The 18,562-nt window shown below is 30.3% G+C and overlaps 1 protein-coding gene across 2 annotated transcripts in view; it reads right to left on the bottom strand.

The window, feature by feature from the left end:
• Nucleotides 1–18,562, bottom strand: part of LOC118186654 (endoplasmic reticulum disulfide reductase DNAJC10-like) — a 111,073-nt gene that overhangs the window by 9,497 nt on the left and 83,014 nt on the right. For both annotated transcript variants that reach the window (XM_085810092.1, XM_035356771.2), the window contains exons 13-16: nt 15,956–16,111; nt 8,113–8,252; nt 7,763–7,961; nt 4,718–4,846 (exon numbers count right to left, since the gene is read on the bottom strand). In XM_085810092.1, coding sequence (XP_085666218.1) covers nt 4,718–4,846; nt 7,763–7,961; nt 8,113–8,252; nt 15,956–16,111 — 624 coding nt within the window. The remainder of the gene's footprint in view (nt 1–4,717; nt 4,847–7,762; nt 7,962–8,112; nt 8,253–15,955; nt 16,112–18,562) is intronic.

The following is an 18,562-nucleotide window of genomic DNA, read 5'->3' as shown; positions in this document are numbered from 1 at the left end:
AAATTTCACAGTTTAAAATACTTGTAATTTATGACATTAATTCTAAAATGATATTAGGATAATAACACATTAAAAGCTAAATATTTATGTGTCTTTTTAATCTGAAGCCTTCCCAGATATTTTGGCTAATTTATATAAATTTCCTTCTCTTTAAGAATCTTTTCTAACAATTAGAAATTTGTCTCAATACGCAAAAGAATATCGTCACTAGTTTCAGTGTGTTTTATCTCTTAACCTGTCAACCTCTCCACAATATACCTATGAGGGTTTATTTGATCTGGTAAAAGTTAAATAGTCAAAAAAAAACCCTGGCAGATACGAAGCAAATTATCGCTATGTCTGAAAGTAACTACAAAAACAGACAAAGGTTTAAATAAGCTTTTTTTTTTTTTTAAAGTACTTAGAACATAGAGGCATATTCTTATGCTAACAAAATCAATTACTGCTCGTGGGGATGTAATTGAACAAGAAGAGTTAAATTCAAACTAAAAATATTGACTAGTGGTCAAAGACTAAACAACTTAATTTCATTTTAAGCTGGCTCAGTAACTCTATCATCATAACAAACTCAAATGTCCACAGCGGTAATGCAAAGACAAATAATTACAAATTATCAGAGCTGGCAGGAACTAATGCAGGGATCAAGTGGAGGTCAGAAACACTCTTGTCTTACATTTCAAAAACCTCAGTTTAAAAACATTCTAAGTGATTTGCATTTTGATGAGGAAATAGAAGTGGTAAATAATAGTAAAGGCTGAAATTGTAAACAACTGGGCAATTTACATAATAATAACTGTACATATCTTTGAATAATAATTTTTTTTATGAATTCAGTTTCTTTCTTCCACGTTTACTTTTCATTTTAGAATTTCTGGATTTAAATAAAGATTTGTGTTATTCTAAATAAACTAAATGCATTTAGAATGTATAGAAAAAGCTGATAATTTTATTTCTTTAGTAATATGAACATTCAGAAGAAATAATAAATATATACGATAAGTTTCCGGTTACAGAGCTGATATTGCATAATTTTTAGAATTTAGTGACACACCGAGCAAAAAAATTCCAGAAATGGCAAAACTTTTAGAATTTAGAACAGGCATTGGAAGCATAATTTAGAAAGGCATTAGGCAGCAAAATTTAAGATCCACAGAGACTGTATCAGGTGGGAAAAGGCATAGTGCCAGCCATGTTTAGGATGCATTAAGACACATTAGATGAAACTTTTAAGTTGTCAGTTATTAATTTCTTTATTAGTAAAAAAATTTCTTTCTATAATGCCTGTCCATACGATAAGATTAGAAGCATTTTTGATATTTTCCATGCTTGTGTCTAGTGAAAAGTATAGAAAATAAAGGGAAGATAAAAATGTTAAGAAAAAGATTCTAGTATCAGAAGTAAAACATTCAACTAAAACGTTTTCATTGTTCTTCCAGATGTTCTCCAAAAAGTAAGAAATTATGTGTTAATACCCTGGACACATTTTTCATTTTGTCACATTTTTCTGGCATCTGCTAGAATCATGGGTCTATACATCTTGACTTCATATCTTTCTAAACTTTCCAAGCTGTGATGTCTAAGAGCCTAAAGAAAAATTACCCCTACCAATTCCGTAACAGCATAATATATTTTTTTTTGGGCAAAAATATTTTTTTTGGGGGGGGAAGCAGGAAAAAGTGTAAATTAATTTTATAAAGATAACCAGGGCTTAAATTCTAAAACTAGATGTGCTGGAGCCCTGCAGAACACTGTCAGGAAAGAGAGAAAATAAATAAATAAATAAATTACTAATAAAATCATTAATAATTAAAAAATAAGTGTCAAAACAATTTACTAATTAATGCTAAAAATAATTAAATAGTGTAAGTTAAAATTTAACAAAATATGAAGAGACAAATTAAAATTTAATAAGCAATTTTTAATATAATTTTATAACTAAAAATAAAATTTTCGAGATTTAATTTATACTGAAATTTAGCTCAGGTACATAAAAAAAGTGTCACAGCTTTCTTATTTAGGACTCCAGGTAGAATTATGAATTATCCACAAAACTAAGAAGTACGAGAGCAGGGCTCCTGTGGGCTCGGGGGTAATTTAAGCTCTGGAGAAAACTGATACATATTCTGAAATAATTACATGGGAAAAACTCATACCACGAAAAATTCATTTTTAATTAATCACAAAGCTATTTTGCTTTTGCTAAGAAATGTTTCATAAATGGTGCTTTACAGCATTATAACTTACTTATTTTTCACATTCAAAATATTATATAACAAGTGGCCAAAATAGAACTTTATAATATGAGAGCGAAAAATAAAAATGCTTTATTTTAATGTTATTTCCAAAATATTACCATTATTTAAATAAAATTTATCAATGTTACAATGTTCTAAAAAAAAAAATCGCCGAAAAATTCTCATATCCCAGAAATAAAAATTTTCTATAGAAACTGATCTTAAAATTGCCAAAATGTTGATAAGTCACCAAATTTAGAACTGTTTAATAAAAGAATTCACATCCCCCAAAGTGAAAAGTTGTTTAAGAGCTTTTTATTAGAAAAAATGACTTTCAAAATGCTTACGTTTCACTTCTAGCTTAGAAACTCAAGTATCCCATCATTTATATTAGAAATAGAAACAAATTATAACCCATGAACCCATTCAAAAGATAACCATATACATCAGTGAATCGCCAAAAATATTCCTCCAAAATGCTAATTCACACTCAAAATGGTAGTTCTAAAAACAGACATAAATTTCAGATGATGAAAATTAAGAACCTTCTGCCGATTTTGGTCGAAATTAAGGACTTTTAAGGACCAAAAATCGATTCTAAAAAACTTAAGGACTTTCAAGGACCGTATGAACCCTGTATTGAATACCTACACCTGCTCATTATTAAACACAGCAAAATTAAATTATGATAAAAAGAGGGATTTCTAGTTTGAAACTATCAAACTAATTAATTAGAACTCTAATATTTCTAAAAAAGGTAATAGGTTACACTTTTAGAGCCAAATAATTAGAATAAAAATATCTGTACTGAAATAGAAGATTTAAAGGAAGAAATAAAATATGTTAATTAATGTTCAATTAAATAACCAGGTCCCACTGCAATTTATTAATTTCTACATTAAAAGGGCAAGCATTTACTCTTTTAGTTAAATTTTTGACTCTTTATGGTATGATAACATTACCTTAAATCTTAACTGGAGGGTAATGGAGGATTTTAAAGAGTTAAAGGATTAATTCTTGTAAATAGTAATTATTTGTAAATATGTATATTTTAAATCTATACTAGATTCTTTCCTTTTACTAATGAAGGGCCAACTCTTTTCAAAAGTCTCAATCATAGTCTGAATTGAGTGAAGATTTTTATCTTTTTCTAATTTTCCTTACGTTTGGTCAGTATTTAGTTAAAGTTTTGATTTAACTATTGTAGAACTTCAATTTAATAAATTCAGTTTAATTCAAAAAGTTTCTTACAATAAAATCATTATCCATTTCTTTCAAACTGCATATTTAAATTTTTTTTCAAACATAAAATTTTTTCAAACTTTAAATTAATTTAATTCAATTGAATTAAAATGCTTATTTGAAATTTTAACTCATTAAAATTTTTTAACCTTACTTCAAAAAATTTGTTTCGAGCTTTATTTCAAAAAAATTTTTTTGAACTTATATTTTTAGAATCCTTATCAGTTTGCACATTTTTACAATCCTTAGCAGTTAGCATTTTTTAATGTTTTTGCAATCCTTAACATTTCGCAACATTTTTCACACAGAATAAGCATTTTACATTTTACTTTAGAGTTTGCAGCATAGGTATTTGTACAATAGATCACACAAGTAGCATCTTCACACTCAACTTTACATAGTATTAGCAACCTCTATTTACCCAGTTAGCAGAAACACACTACTTAAACTCACTTGTTTAGCAAATCCTACTTCACTCTCTGATGTACAAAATATGTAGTTAGAAGGTAAGTTAAATTAAAACTTACCATTTACTTGCATTTTTAGTATTATTTATGTATTTTATATATTGCATTTAGTTTATTTTGGTTTACAAGCATAATTCGTGCCGGGGAGGTTTCAATAGTCAAGGGTTTCTAAATTACTTTGGATTTAAACTCTTAATTACATTAGCAATGTACTTTTAATTAATAATTTTGTTTCCTAGTTGATTTGCTTACTAAATTTCTTAAAATTCTTTAATAGTTAAAATTTCTTATTTAAGCAATTCACTACATTTGGTTTTTACTTTTTGTTTTGAATAATACTTTACCCATGCCTATATGGATGACGAAACATGAATTGAGTAACTGAAGAGTTAGGTTTGGAGGCAACTTTCGCTTGAAAAGATCTGTCTCCAGCCTGCTCAACAATTATTCACTTTATGCAAATTAATTTAGTCTTAAAAATTCCTTAAAGTTTTAGGATTAATTTTTTGGATTATTAAATATTTTTTTATGGTTTTAGATACTTGCACTTAATTTACATATGCTCTCTGAATTTAAATGATATTGCAAATTAGTTTTCAGGAATAATTAATCTTTTATATGTATACAACTAAATTTTCATAATTTAAAATTTGAGTATAAATTAGCTTTATACGAATGAGAGAATATTTGTTAAATTAATATATATATTGTTATATAATTTAAGAAAGGAGAACAAACTAAAAAAGACCTTGAGTAATAACAATGTTCACATACCTGTGTTTTTCCTCTTTGTGCTCCTTGATAAAATACGACAGTAGGGTAAGCACGCACAGCTGCTTGCCTGCAAATATTTGGGAACTCTTCACAGTTGATTTTTCCAACTTTTACCTCTCCTTTCAAATTCTACAATGTTAAAAAGATTATTTAATGCACCACATTTCAAAATAAAAAACTTTTATAATATATGCAGAATAATTACCTATCATATAAAATATAAAATAATAGAAAGGACTGTATCATTGAATAAGAATACATGCTGTTTATTCCTTAATTCAAAAAGTTTCTTACAATAAACATATATTTACACAAGAAATTAAACTGCATGCACACGCACACACATATCAAGAAATAATAATTAAATAAAAATACAGAATACTTTAATCTTAAATAAAAAATACTCTTATTACAGAATACTAATAAGAACAGCCCAAGAATTTTTAACAATCACTTACTGAATTATATTTGGATGACTATAAATTCTTCAAATAATTTGAAAGAAATTGTGATATGAAAATTAAAAAATGAATTTAAAATAATAATTTAAGGTTATTAAATTTCAAAAAGAAAAAGAATGCAATGAAGTACAAAAATAAAAATTAAAAGTTTTTTTTTCTTTTTTTTTTACATTTTAATTAATCATCAAAATATAATCAAGTAATACTATAAAATAAGAACTCTAAAAATTAGAGATCAGGAAAACCATTGGGTAAATTAAAAGCAATGGGTGAAACAAATACTTGAAATAAATTGTGAACCAAAGAAAATGCAAAACTGCTAAAAAACACTGTAAATCAAATATAACTATTGCAAATCAAAAGTATATATATTTTAAAATTAAAATTTTCTGGAAATGACACTAATTTATTTTGGAGGGAAATTTATTTAAAAAGTAAAATAAATAAGTTTTAATGATAATTTATGCCTCCCGAAAAAGGCTTTCCAAATAGAGGGGGGGCATGCAAATGAATGGAAGGTTTATTGCCTAAAATTGAAAATAATATAAAATTAATTTGCCTAAAATTATGGTTTGGTTTGGTTTGGTTTGGTTTATTAGATTACGGCAAAGCACTCGAGGGCTATCTGCCTTAAGAGAGGGATGCCTTTGTGGAGGACATTTTAAGGGGAACTGGCTCGTATACACGTTACACATGGGAAAAACAATGAAAACACCCATGCAGCCAGCCCGTTTGTGGGATTCGAACCTCGGACCGAACTACCAGTGTTCAGTGACGTTACTGCTTGGCCGCTGGTGGACCACCTAAAATTATGACAAAGAATTGAGTAAATATTAAACTGAATCAATTAATTAAATTGAAAAATAATATGAATGGAATAGGGAAAAAAAAGCCAATATTCAAAACCTCGTGGTGAATTTTTGACGAGAATTTAGAGAACGCTGTTGTTAAATGCAGAATCAAGTTGTGTAGTAAGAGGGTAATTTGATAAAATGGAAATAATAAAAAGCAAAAACTGAGTTCAGTAGTATAGATATAGCCTGCAAAATTGAAAATGTTGGAGACTGTAAATGCAGTAATTAAATTTTGAAATTTAATTACAGAAATGAAATAGTTTAAAAAGGTGTGTTTGGTGTATTTAATTATGGCAAAGCACAAGAGGGCTATCTGCCTAAGGGAAGGGGTGCCTTCGTGGAGGACTTTCTAAGGGAAACTGGCTCGTATACACGTTACACATGGGGAAAACCATAGTTTAAAAAGGAAAAATAAATTGTGAAAAGTTAAAAAATAAAATAATTTTTTTTTTTACTGTTACTCTTCTTTTCACAATCTTTTCTACTCCCTACACATCACTTTTCGTTTTAAATTAATGATATATTTATTTAAATTCCGTTTTAAACCCATTTAGAATTTATTAACATCTTTACTTTTTTAAGCACACTTAAAATACTTAGTAATTTAAAGTTTGAAAAAAAAAAAAACACTTTTTAATTTTTAATTTTTTTTCTAATTTACAAATTAATTTTTTCATTAAAATTAAGACTTTAATTTCAATTTTTAATTTCCTTTCACCATTCATTTTTAATTTTTCACTATTTTCCTTATTTAAAACATTAAATTTTACATTTTGAAATTCTTTTATTTCTGTAATTAAATTTCAGAATTTAATCACTCTGTTTACAATTTTCAACATTTTGATTTTTCAATTTTACAGGCTACCTCTACACCACTCAACTCAGTTCTTGCTCTTTATTAATCCCATTTTATCAAACTGCCTTCCTATTATTAACTTGATCTTATACTTCCCAACAATGGCCTTGTCTTTTTACAGTATTTCCCATTTCATTCTATCATTCTTTGTAGGATTCTGCTATGTCTAGAAACTTGAGTCAAAGTCCTTCGGACCCAACTAGAGAAACAAGTGAATTATCAATTTAGTCTGAATTAAGTCTTAGGAAGATTAAAGTAACCATTTTAATGAGCTCTTTAAATTAGATGGGACCACTTGTGTTTCAGAATATAATTCCATTACTGACAGGTATTTGAAACAAGAAAGATGTTAAATCCAAGTAATGTAGTTGAAGACTACACTAAAATGGCCTACTTAAACTGCCTCAAGCAATTAACAGCATGTATCTAAACATTGGCTAACAAAATGCCTGAAGTTGATAGAAACTGGCACAGCTGGCAACAACACATAACTATAGTGCGAGGTTGCCAGAAGTTACGAAATCTACAACCATTCAAACCCTCAGCTTAAATACACAACTACCACATATTTCTGAATATAAGCTGAGAATTCATTTTTCCTTAAAAAATTCCCAAAGTTCAAAACCTGTATATAAGCTGAAAGGGGGTGATCCTACAATTTTAATACAAAGAGAAACCAATGCAAAACATTAAGAAAAAAATAAGTACTTAATAATAAACTCTTAACACAGGCCTTTGAACACAATATATGTTGTGGCAGATATTACAAATGCAGTGAAAGATAAACAATAATATCTACATTTGACAAAAATTTCAATTTTTAGAATGAAATTTAGAACACTGCATTATATATATAAATTATAATTATAAATACCTCAGCAATTTTTTCAAATTCAGGTGCAAACGTCTGACAGTGTAAACACCATGGTGCATAAAAATCAATAACCCACGGTTCAGTATCTGCCAAAACTTCTTTGAAAAGTGAACTTGTTAGGGATTGAACTTTTGATGGTAAGAAGTTATAAATCCAAGCTTGGAGTGACGATGCATCTCTACTCCATCCATTGAATGAACTGTAAATTAAGATATTTATATTTGAATCCATAGTATTAAAAGAGCAAAAAATCATGACTTAATAATAAACTGGAGTTTACAAAAAATTTATGTTTAAATAATAATAAATTTTGAATTCATTTTATTGTTAAGCCAGAAAGATCTACTCACTAAAATCGATTGGGTCCCATTTTCCCTCTTGGATATAACCTTATAGTTGGATAACTGTTTACTTCATTAGTGTTACACAAAGAATAGTAAATTTGACAATCAATCTCAGCAATATGCACAGAAGGTGTACGGACTAGCATCTAAGTGAAAAAAAAATTAGATTAAATAAGCTCAACATGTATTACATTTTAAAGCAATTAAAAAAAATACCTGCACAATATAAAATGACGATATTCAGAAAAATAAGCTTCACTTGATGGAAGATTTTATGATGAAAAAGCCTTTTTCATAAAATTATTATTGGTGCCAAAGTATTACATGGTTCCAAATACACTAAACAAAACATTTTGCTCACAAGATGCTTTGAAGGAGCAATAAAGAGAACATTAGCTCGTTCAGGAGATGGAATATAACACTCTGAAGGACTGAAGAAACAGGGGTGATATGGGGCATAGGAATACATAATGGTTTTCTCTGCGTTATTTCCATTCATGCATTCTGCTCAGAAGATGAGAAATGAATGCCTCTGTAATGGCTGCACCATAGGCAACAAAATATAGTTTTCATATATAGTTCTGAAAGAACTGAAAACTGACCACAGTTAACCAGCTCCCTTAACTTATCAAGACCCCTTAATGACAGATTGTATGGCAGACTACTGTCCAATGTGTTTACAGATGTTTTATTGATCACAGCTGCTACTGAAAATATTGCAAGTCTGACTAGAGACCATTACCAGTATGCAAATTCATGCTAACCTCCTGGAAAATGTCAGAGGCCCTTCAAGAAGGATATAAAAGTAGGTTGCATACCTTCACTCACTATCACAGAGCTGTTGGCTGAAAGAGCTTTCTCTGGTGGTGATGATGCTAGGTTGCGCTAATGGATCTGCTACTCAAGGGTGACTATAACCCCATTTCAAAAATCATGAAATACATTGTGCAGTAAAAGGTCTGCAAAAATTTCATATAATTCAGAATATGAATGTGAAACACATACATACATATATGCATGCATATACACATATCTTCCAACTATTACACTAGCATAGCAAAAACGTATAATTTTGAAAAAAATAATAAAAACTAATTTATATTTCATTACACCACTTCATATAGATGCCTGTGAATTTGGTTTCTCAAAATTTAAAAATAATTGTGTTTTGCTTAAGTGTAACTTGTGTTTTTTTTGCGGGGGGACCTTTCTGGAAGCTACTGAGTTTATATTTTTCATTGCTAAAAATTGAAAATTCAGTATGATCAGCAAGACAGTTTGATTTGACTTTTCACTTAACTCTTAAGTATCATATTAAAACTTGCAGTATGTTTAGTGACAAGTGTTAAAGATAATGAACTGCTAGAAAGATGAGAATTGTTCACGGAATGTAAAGAATTTTGGTAAGCAGTCCAATTATACAATGAATTATCTTTAATAGTCATAACAGCGATTCCCTGATCCATGCATTTTGTGCAGTTTTCCATACAATAAAATTTCTCATAACCAGAACCCAATTAACCAGTAATTTTAAAATAATAACACTTCTGAAGTAGGGATTGACAGGTTTTCAAACCCGATTTTTAAGGTAAAGTTGTCACATTCGAAAACCGGTTTAAAGAATTGATATTATTATGTAAAAATTAACTTCAAACTTATTTGATCTACTATTCAACTGGCAGCAAACACATTTTTTTCTAACAAGCCAATTTACTAAGAAGTGAAGGTATATTTAAATTTCTGTCAAATGAATTAAAAAATTTAAACACTGAAGTAAGTTTGAAATCATTATATGCTTTAGAAGAACAAATTCAAGAAAGAACACAAGTAGAACACAAGTAGTAGTAGTGAGAAATTAAAATTAGTGAAAATAATATAAATATTATTTGTAATTTTTGTTTGAGATTTTGTTATTTTGTGTAAGTAATATGTATATGTAATCCTTAGTTTTTTTATATTTTGACTTTGATATTGATTTCGTTTTTTTTTTTTTTTTTTGTTACTTTATATAATTTAAATAAAATATTTCCCCCTATCTTATTTTTTTGACAAACATTTGAAAACTGGTTTTTCAAGAAATTTGGTTTTTGTATAAACCCTATTTTGAAGGTCTAAATTTAAACTTAAAATTTAGGCTTATGAGATAAAAAATCTATAAGCTAACAATCTGAAGACTTAAATATGGAACATTTGTGTTTCTGCTGTCCAACCTCAAAATCCTTAACCAATCAATGGACCAAGGAATTATTTAGAATATAAACGATCAGTCTCTTTTAAGAGTACATATGTGAACTTTACGATAGTGCTTATGATTTTCAGAAACAATTCCCATTGAATGATGACAAATTTACTTTGTTTCTTGTTTGAAAAGATATAAAGAACAATATATCATTGTTAGTAAAAATTTTGGCCTATGAATATGTTCATAGATGATGAGTCCAATAACGAAGCTTTTCTGGGTTTTAAAAAATGTTTGGTGCCCATACCCAACATCTTGGATTCAGTTACATGCTTGGAGAAGGTAAGTATCAGTAAAAAGGAGGAGCAGGCTTGGATAAATGTTAACAATTCTGTTCCCATTATAATCCACATGCATTGAAAAGTAGAATGATGATCAGGAAGAGGAGGAGGAGGGAAGGATGAAGATGATGTCAACACATAGAGTTAAAAAAATGGCATGGAAGACAACTGATGAAGGATTTCACTCTTTCCTTAGATTTTCCAAACAATGTTCATCCATGTCAGCATAAGATGTTATGAAGCTTTACTGTATACACAGCAAAATTTTTAAAATTATAGCTACAATCTTTTAAACAGGCAGTCGTTCAAAGAGAAATGTGATCACACTAAGAAATTAGTAACTTTCATCTGATAATATATATCGTAATTTTAACATATTTAAATTTGTTTTCCTGAAATACAAAATATCGTGCACATGCTTTAATTTTAAATAAGCAGAAGATTTTCGATATTATTTATTTAACTATGGCCATTAGTTCAAAGGAATTCTACATTAGTTTTAATAAATAATATTTTAGACTATGCAGCATCTAAGCTACTACTACTATTCTGACATATCACCCATATAATTACATAAACTTTCAGCACTGGGTCCATAGAAGCAAGTTAAAACAGATTAAATCAATTTTGTCTTTACTGGGTATACCTGTTTTCCCATCTTCTTTTAGTAAGAATACTTCAGCCCAAAACTTTACAATATCAAATTTTTCTGTTCCTGTATATGAAAAACAGCAAAAACAATTTTCCTATACAAAACAAACGTAGGCTGCTCAGACAAGATGTCTCACTAAATTTTCCACAATCAAAAATTTTTAAACTCATGCTATTTTTGAATGATATAGACTTGTTGTAAAACAAAATTTTAAAAAGTCTATTTTACAGATTTACCATTTACAGACTCTACATTTTACAAAACTGGAAACTCCAGATTTAAGTAAGAAATCCAGAATGTCTGGACCACAATTAACCAACTATCATTTCTTCCAGGCATTTCATCATACTTTTTAAGCACGAAGAAAAAAAATATTTTTGTGTGTATATATGACTAAATATCACTAACATGACAGTTTTGTGCTGCAAGCTTTGGTTTTGAAAATTAGCATTTAGACTGCATCACAAACTGATTTTAAAAAGTCCCCCTTTTAAAGATAAGTATAAAATAAATAAAACACTTATAAAATAAAGAAAACCATGAGCTGTTCTTGAGGATGCTAAAATCATCTATTTATAGCTCAGTTTCAGGAAAGACAAGCAAGAAGTGAAGTACTGTTGCATACAATATGAATGAAAACATTAAAATGAAATGCTATAAATATTTTTTCCTTGATATCAGATGTTTATTTGTACGAACAATGTAAAGCATACAAGAGCTACCTATCTAATGGGAGGGGAGATTTCATGGAAAACTTTCTAAAGGAAACTCAGTTTCAGAGAATATAATACTTGAGTGTGTTTAATTATACTTTGTAGTTATATATATGTGTGAGGAAAAATTAATGTTACTTTAAATGAGTTTGATTACACCTAGATTTCTAAAAAGTTAAAACCATATTATATAAAATGTAATTACTCAGCCCATATACTCATCATACTATATAACTTTCCACTTGGCTAATTAATAACTATTTTAATCCACTTATACCTATCGTCCTAAATGTAGAACGGTTTGTTATACGTTGTATTACTCTAGGTCCATACAACACAAAATACTTACTTTTTGTTTAAAATTTCCGATTTTTAGCACTTTCGGCATAAATGGGTTAAGTTTTTCAATAAATACCAGGTACAACAGCTAAGTATTAAGTAAAGATATATATATATATATATTTTAAATTTGCTAAAATCTGTTTAATCAAAAGACAGTTTTTAAAGCGTATCAAAACAATTTTTTTTTTTTTTGGTTATAATTGCTCACGCAGGAAATTTAACAATTATTTCAAGGAAATGATTCTGTAACTTCTCTTTTCTTCATATGAACAATTTTAATTTCTACTGTTTGATAAATATTGCATAGATACAGCAGCATCACTTTGAGTTTTTGATTATTGTAATTTAATATGACAGGTTTGATAATAGAATTTTTTACAACTGAAATAAAACCAAAGATACTAGGCTAAATGTACCTGTAAGGTACACATGGAGACATAAAAGATGCCATAGATAATTAACAGAAAAACTGCAAGTTCGTAAATTTTAGTACGGAAGTAGGATCAGGAAAGGTTAGAAGAAAGAAGTCTTTAGGGACATGGAATCACTGACAAACTGGACAGCAATTAGAGTTTATTCAAAAAAGTTAAATACGAACACTTCCTAATGAACAGAAGTAAAATTAGTGCAAGCTAATAAAATTTCCTGATGAGAAAAATGTTCTAAATTTTACAACTTAGATATCTGCAGGGAGAAGTTATTAGAAGATAATATTGAAGGAAATTTACCTAAAAGTTTTCAGATGTTGTACACAAGAAAAATCTTACCAGTGATCGATCTGCTACTCAAGTAATGGGGCATAAGTTTTGGCACCTGAAGAAAATATAAACAGCACTGCAAAAAGGGAGCAAAATCTAGTCAATTTCCAAATGAATAAACAGAGAAATCATTGAGGCCTTATGCATGAATGCTGCTAAGAGTTGACCACCACCATTGCGGAAGGGCCCAGGTTCAAACCCGGGAGAAGGCATGGATGTTTGTATCTGTGCAGCTTGGGGACATCCTAAATATGGGACAAGGCAAACGTCCTCTTGAGAGGTTGAGGTAGGGGAAGAGGGGTGGGACACTCTTGGACCTACCCCCCCCAGGGTGCTTTCTTCATAATTGGTGGCAGAACTGAGCAAAGTCATACTATCACCTATATGGTAGCCTTGAGTACTATACAGGTGACAGTATGACTTTGCTCTTGCTAACAGGTGCAATTTAGCACTCCTCTATATGATGAATTTTATGGGCTTATTCTGATATTACAGTCCAACAAGCAAGATAAAGTCACAACAACAAGTATTTAAGACTAAATTTTCAGCTTGGCAGTTTAACTGAATTCTCTATTTGAAAAATGAGCTTTCAACTGAACTAATTCTAGAATCACAGATATACTTAACACGCATTAAAATGCTGCTTAAGCTATGTATGTCCTTGACACACATCCCTTATCCTTTTTTTTTTTTTTTTTTCTAACTGCAAACAGATTATGTTCTGATCACGTACCACTGCACAAGCACAGAAGTTTAATTCAAGAAGGTACCCTGGAAGTCTTCAGATAAGCAAGTCTTGAGAAATTTTAGACAGAATAAATAAACAGAACTTATTACGATTCCTGAAAATTAACCACAATGCAATTCATACTGTGGTTAACAAAATTAAAGACAATTAAAGTCTCTTCCAGTGTACCTTGTGAACCAGACATATGAAGGACAAACAATAACGCATATGGAGTGGCTAATATGCTCCTCAGGTTTGAATTTGACAGAACATTTTACTGCTAGACAATGACCTTCAATTGATGCACCTTCAGTTGCAAAATATCCTTTTGGAAAAATTGAAAAGTATTTCTTTAAGCCTCATCGAACACTTCATTAATGAATGCCTCAAAAATGGGAAAGAGGCATTCAAAGTGGCCACGTGGCTTACTGGACAGATGAAAAAATTTATCAATGCTTATTTCAAATTGTAATCATTTTTTATGGCACCAGGTGAATTCTTCATAAAATGATCTTTGTTTACATTCAAACAATTTCAACTGTTTGATTTTTTAAAAAATTTCTTGTCCCTTTTAAAAATATATATTTTTATATTGTGCTGCATACTTACAATCAATTATTGGTTTTCGTATAATCACCAGTTCCTCTAATTCTGTTGAGCAGACGATACTCGGTTTTGTGTTTGGTTAAATGCTTTAATGATTATTTAGATAAAAAAAGATGCCATGACAAAAACATTAATTTTGGACTAATTTGTACAAAGAATCGAACCTTGAGGATCTGGCTGATGATAACTTGTTCTACTTAATATCTAACACAGTTACTCAAATTCAAACCCTTGGATGGAAAACATCAATAAATATTTTGTGAATAACTTCTGCTGAATGACATATTGAAGGAAAGGGGAATTATCACATGAGTTAATAAATATCACAGATTAAAAAAGAAAAAAGGATTAGAAAGATAAAGAAGAAGAAGGGAAAAAAAAGCAGAAGGGAGAATAAGTCTGCTTGTATATGTAATATCAAATCCAAGAGAAAGCTGATGCAACATTATAAATACAAAAAGAAACCTACAAGGCTTGTAGCTACAATAACATAAATATAAAAGTGCTTTCAATTAAAAAACTTTTATTAATTAATTTATTGATTAAAATCATAAAAAAGGGAAATAGAAATAATTTTTGACATCAACATACAAAAAATAAATTTGAAACATTTCTCTCAATTTGAGACTTTGATGCAAACTTTTTCGCTCTTATTTAACATGGAACAATTATTCCCTATTTTAGTAGCCTCAGGAGCAGTTTGGTGATTTTATTCATATTACATCCAATTTTGCACTCATCTTCAAAAGAAGGAAAATTTGCTGTTGTCTACTAGCAAAGAATCTAAGTAGTAACCTTTTTTAAAGTTGAAGTGTGTAATAAAATTATTGCCTATAAAAGGCATTTTATTCACTCTTTAAAAGGACTCTTCTAATTTTCATAACTCTTTCTAATTTTCATAACACATACAAAATTATTATCCCACTTTCTTAGACATTTGGAAAATCCAAAATATGATTTTCTGCTTAATTACTAACATGCTTTATTAATAAACCAATATTCTTACATATTTCAATAAAAACACAAAAATGACAACTGCTATAGCTATATTGATGCTAGATTTTACAATTAAATAGTCTAGTAATATTTTGTACATTTTAATTGGAGCAGTCTACATTCATTTGACAGCCCTGTAACTACTAGTCTACTAGAAATGATGACTTAAAAGTCATCATTTTCTTGCACAGACTTAACTACAGCTATTACTGTATCAAACACCACACAAACATAAAACAAAGATAAAAAAAAACTTTGGTCTGCCTAAGATTTAAAAAAAACTCAGAGCAATCAATTTGGGCCCCAGTCACTTGCCCCTCACATTTAATAAAAAGCACATATAAAAATATTCTTTTAATATCTCTGGCTACTCATTCTTACTGCAGTAAAATTTAATAAAATATTTGCTTTTTTATTAATTGCACTTGTAGTATTACACACAGCAGTATAATTTTTTTAACAAAATGTAGATTTTACAAGGTTTTTATCGCTCAGCATACGAAAGGAAAAAATTTAGTAATATGGACAGACTTACTTTTGCTAATTTTCTCCACTGGGGAGCAAGTTGCTGACAAGGTCCACACCAAGGAGCATAAAAGTCAATCACCCAAATTTCATCACCTTTCTTGTCTTTTATTAACTTTTCAAACAACTCTGGATTTAAAATTAAGACAAGGGGGTGCAATATGTCCTAAATCAAAAACAACAAGTATCTGTATAAATAAAGCCCAAAAAAATCCCATTTAACATGAAAACAGAATCCTTGAAGTTGTTAAATAAAACAACAAAATTATAGAATAATAAAATACTAAAATTCTTTGGCATCAAATGTGAATAAAATTTCATATTATAAGAAATAATCTAGAAGTGAAAAAAAGATTAAAAATGAGGAATTTAGTTATCACAAAATTACAATATTCTGCTAATTAATCTCATAAGAATATTTATTTCACACTTCTCAACTGTTACTTATAAGCTGTTTATAAACTGAATGCTTTATACAGCTAAAATTTTTGAAGTAAACATATTTTGGCAATTCCACTTTTATTAATTTTTTTTTCAATCTGCCATACACACTCATATGCAAAACTGAGAATGAATTTGCACATTATGTCAAATTTCTGAAAAACTAATAAACAGATTTTAATCAAATATGGTATGAAAGTAATTTTATAACAGAGAATGAGATTTACCATCAAAAGTTATTTTACATATGCATGATTATCAGTAAACATCATATTGCAGGTATGTCCAAAGTCAACATTTTCATATCGAAGAAAAAATTAGTCTAATATGGGCAATGGTACCCTCTCACAGCCAGACAAGTCATGCAGCATGATGGCATACTGCACAGGAGGCAGCTAATCCCAATCTTGCGGCAAGGCTGCTCTGGGATGGTTTTTCGAGGGGTATGCCGAGATGAAATTGCCCTCCCAAGAGCATCCCAGATAGGAGATCTGGCTGGCCAATCAATGCAGCAAATATCCTCACTTTCCAGGTAATCATCCACCAGCGAAGCCCTATGTGGACAAACACTGCTGTCTGTTAGCAGCAACCCAAGACAAATGTGCCCCGGAAAAGTTGAACACAAGGCTCCTCTCTATACCTCATAGCAGTCAGGGATCTCTTATCAATGACATGCAGGGGAGTGCACACATCCAACATAATGCATACCCAAACCATTACACCTCCACCAATATAATGATCTTTTTCCCTGATGAGGGAGGGATGGTATTGTGCTCCAGGCTCTCTCCATACACAGGTACTCTGACAATACTGACTCATCCAGCCTCAATCTTGACTCATCTATAAAATGCAAAGTACCCCATTGAAATTTGGTTCAAGGTGCATGTTGTCTGTACTATGCTAAATGCCTTTCTCTTGTGTGCTGCAGTGGCAAACAGCAAGTCTGACATACAATTTGATGTCATGAAGCCTTTGGGTAACTGTAGACTGTGAAACTTGGGCTCCAAGAGGCAATATACAATTCACATGAGAGCTGTGAAGCAGCAGCAGTATTGCATTGCCACACTGAAAGTGGCAAATAATTATCAACATTGATCACTGAGGATCTTGGTTGACCTCGTCCAGGTGTTCTTGATATGGATCCAGTGTCCTGAGACTGTTTCCACAAATTGCAGATGACACTAGGTATTCAGTGAGCTCTGTAGCAAGCTGTGCTTATGATTGGTCTGACTCCAATCTCTTGACATCTACTGACAATTCTCTATCTCTTACTGTCTTCCATACATTCATGGTTACTCATTTTACCTAACAGCTTATAAGATTTACCCAACTCTTATGAAAAACATACCGAATATTATGAAAGAGCATAAGAATACAAATTATCAAAAACTCGGTGCGCTTATATCCCCTCACAATCACAGCTTTGCAGACACACCTGTGTATGCTTATGTATTTGACTCTGAATATTTTCAGAATTCTTTGGTGCCATAATTATTATCTTTGGTTTAATACTTTTCATAAAAATAGACATAATTTGCACGAGTATACATTATATGTGGTAATGGTGTATTTAATTATGGCAAAGCACACTAGGGCTATCTGCCTAAGGGAAGGGATGCCTTCGTGGAGGACTTTCTAAGGAAAACTGGCTCGTATACATGTTACACATGGGGAAAACCATGAAAACACCCATGCAGCCAGCCCGTTCGCGGGATTCGAACCTTGGACTGAACTACCAGTGTTCAGCGACTTTACCGCTCAGCCGCTGGTGGGCCGAGTATACATTATAAACAGAGTCTTTCCCATTATAAAAAACATTGCATGCATATGCGTATGTGCTTGTAATATACTGAATGCACACAGGTCCGATTATAGGTTGATAAAATTAATTTTATCAAAAGAAACATTTCAGTTTCCGGAATCTTCCACAGAAATACTTGTACAGGTGTTCACAGTACCACAGAGTACAGTCATTAGTTATACTTCAAACTACTAAGAAATTTAAGCTCTATGCAATAGAAAGCGCATCTGAAGAGAAAGCTCACCCGGAGATATCTCAGTACTCCAAACTCATACTGAACTGCTTGAAACAGGAACTGATAGCAGATGCTCTCTTTGGCCTTATATAGTTTTCACCCAGCTGCTAAGCTATTTCAAGTATTTTCTGCTTCTTGAA

This window comes from Stegodyphus dumicola, chromosome X2 (assembly GCF_044657685.1).
Source record: "Stegodyphus dumicola isolate Sdum_Otavi_A_Nest chromosome X2, ASM4465768v1".
In the NCBI taxonomy this organism is placed as follows: Eukaryota; Metazoa; Arthropoda; class Arachnida; order Araneae; family Eresidae; genus Stegodyphus; species Stegodyphus dumicola.
The sequence above is the reverse complement of the archived record's forward strand: the minus strand, read 5'-3'. Positions and strand labels throughout refer to the sequence as shown.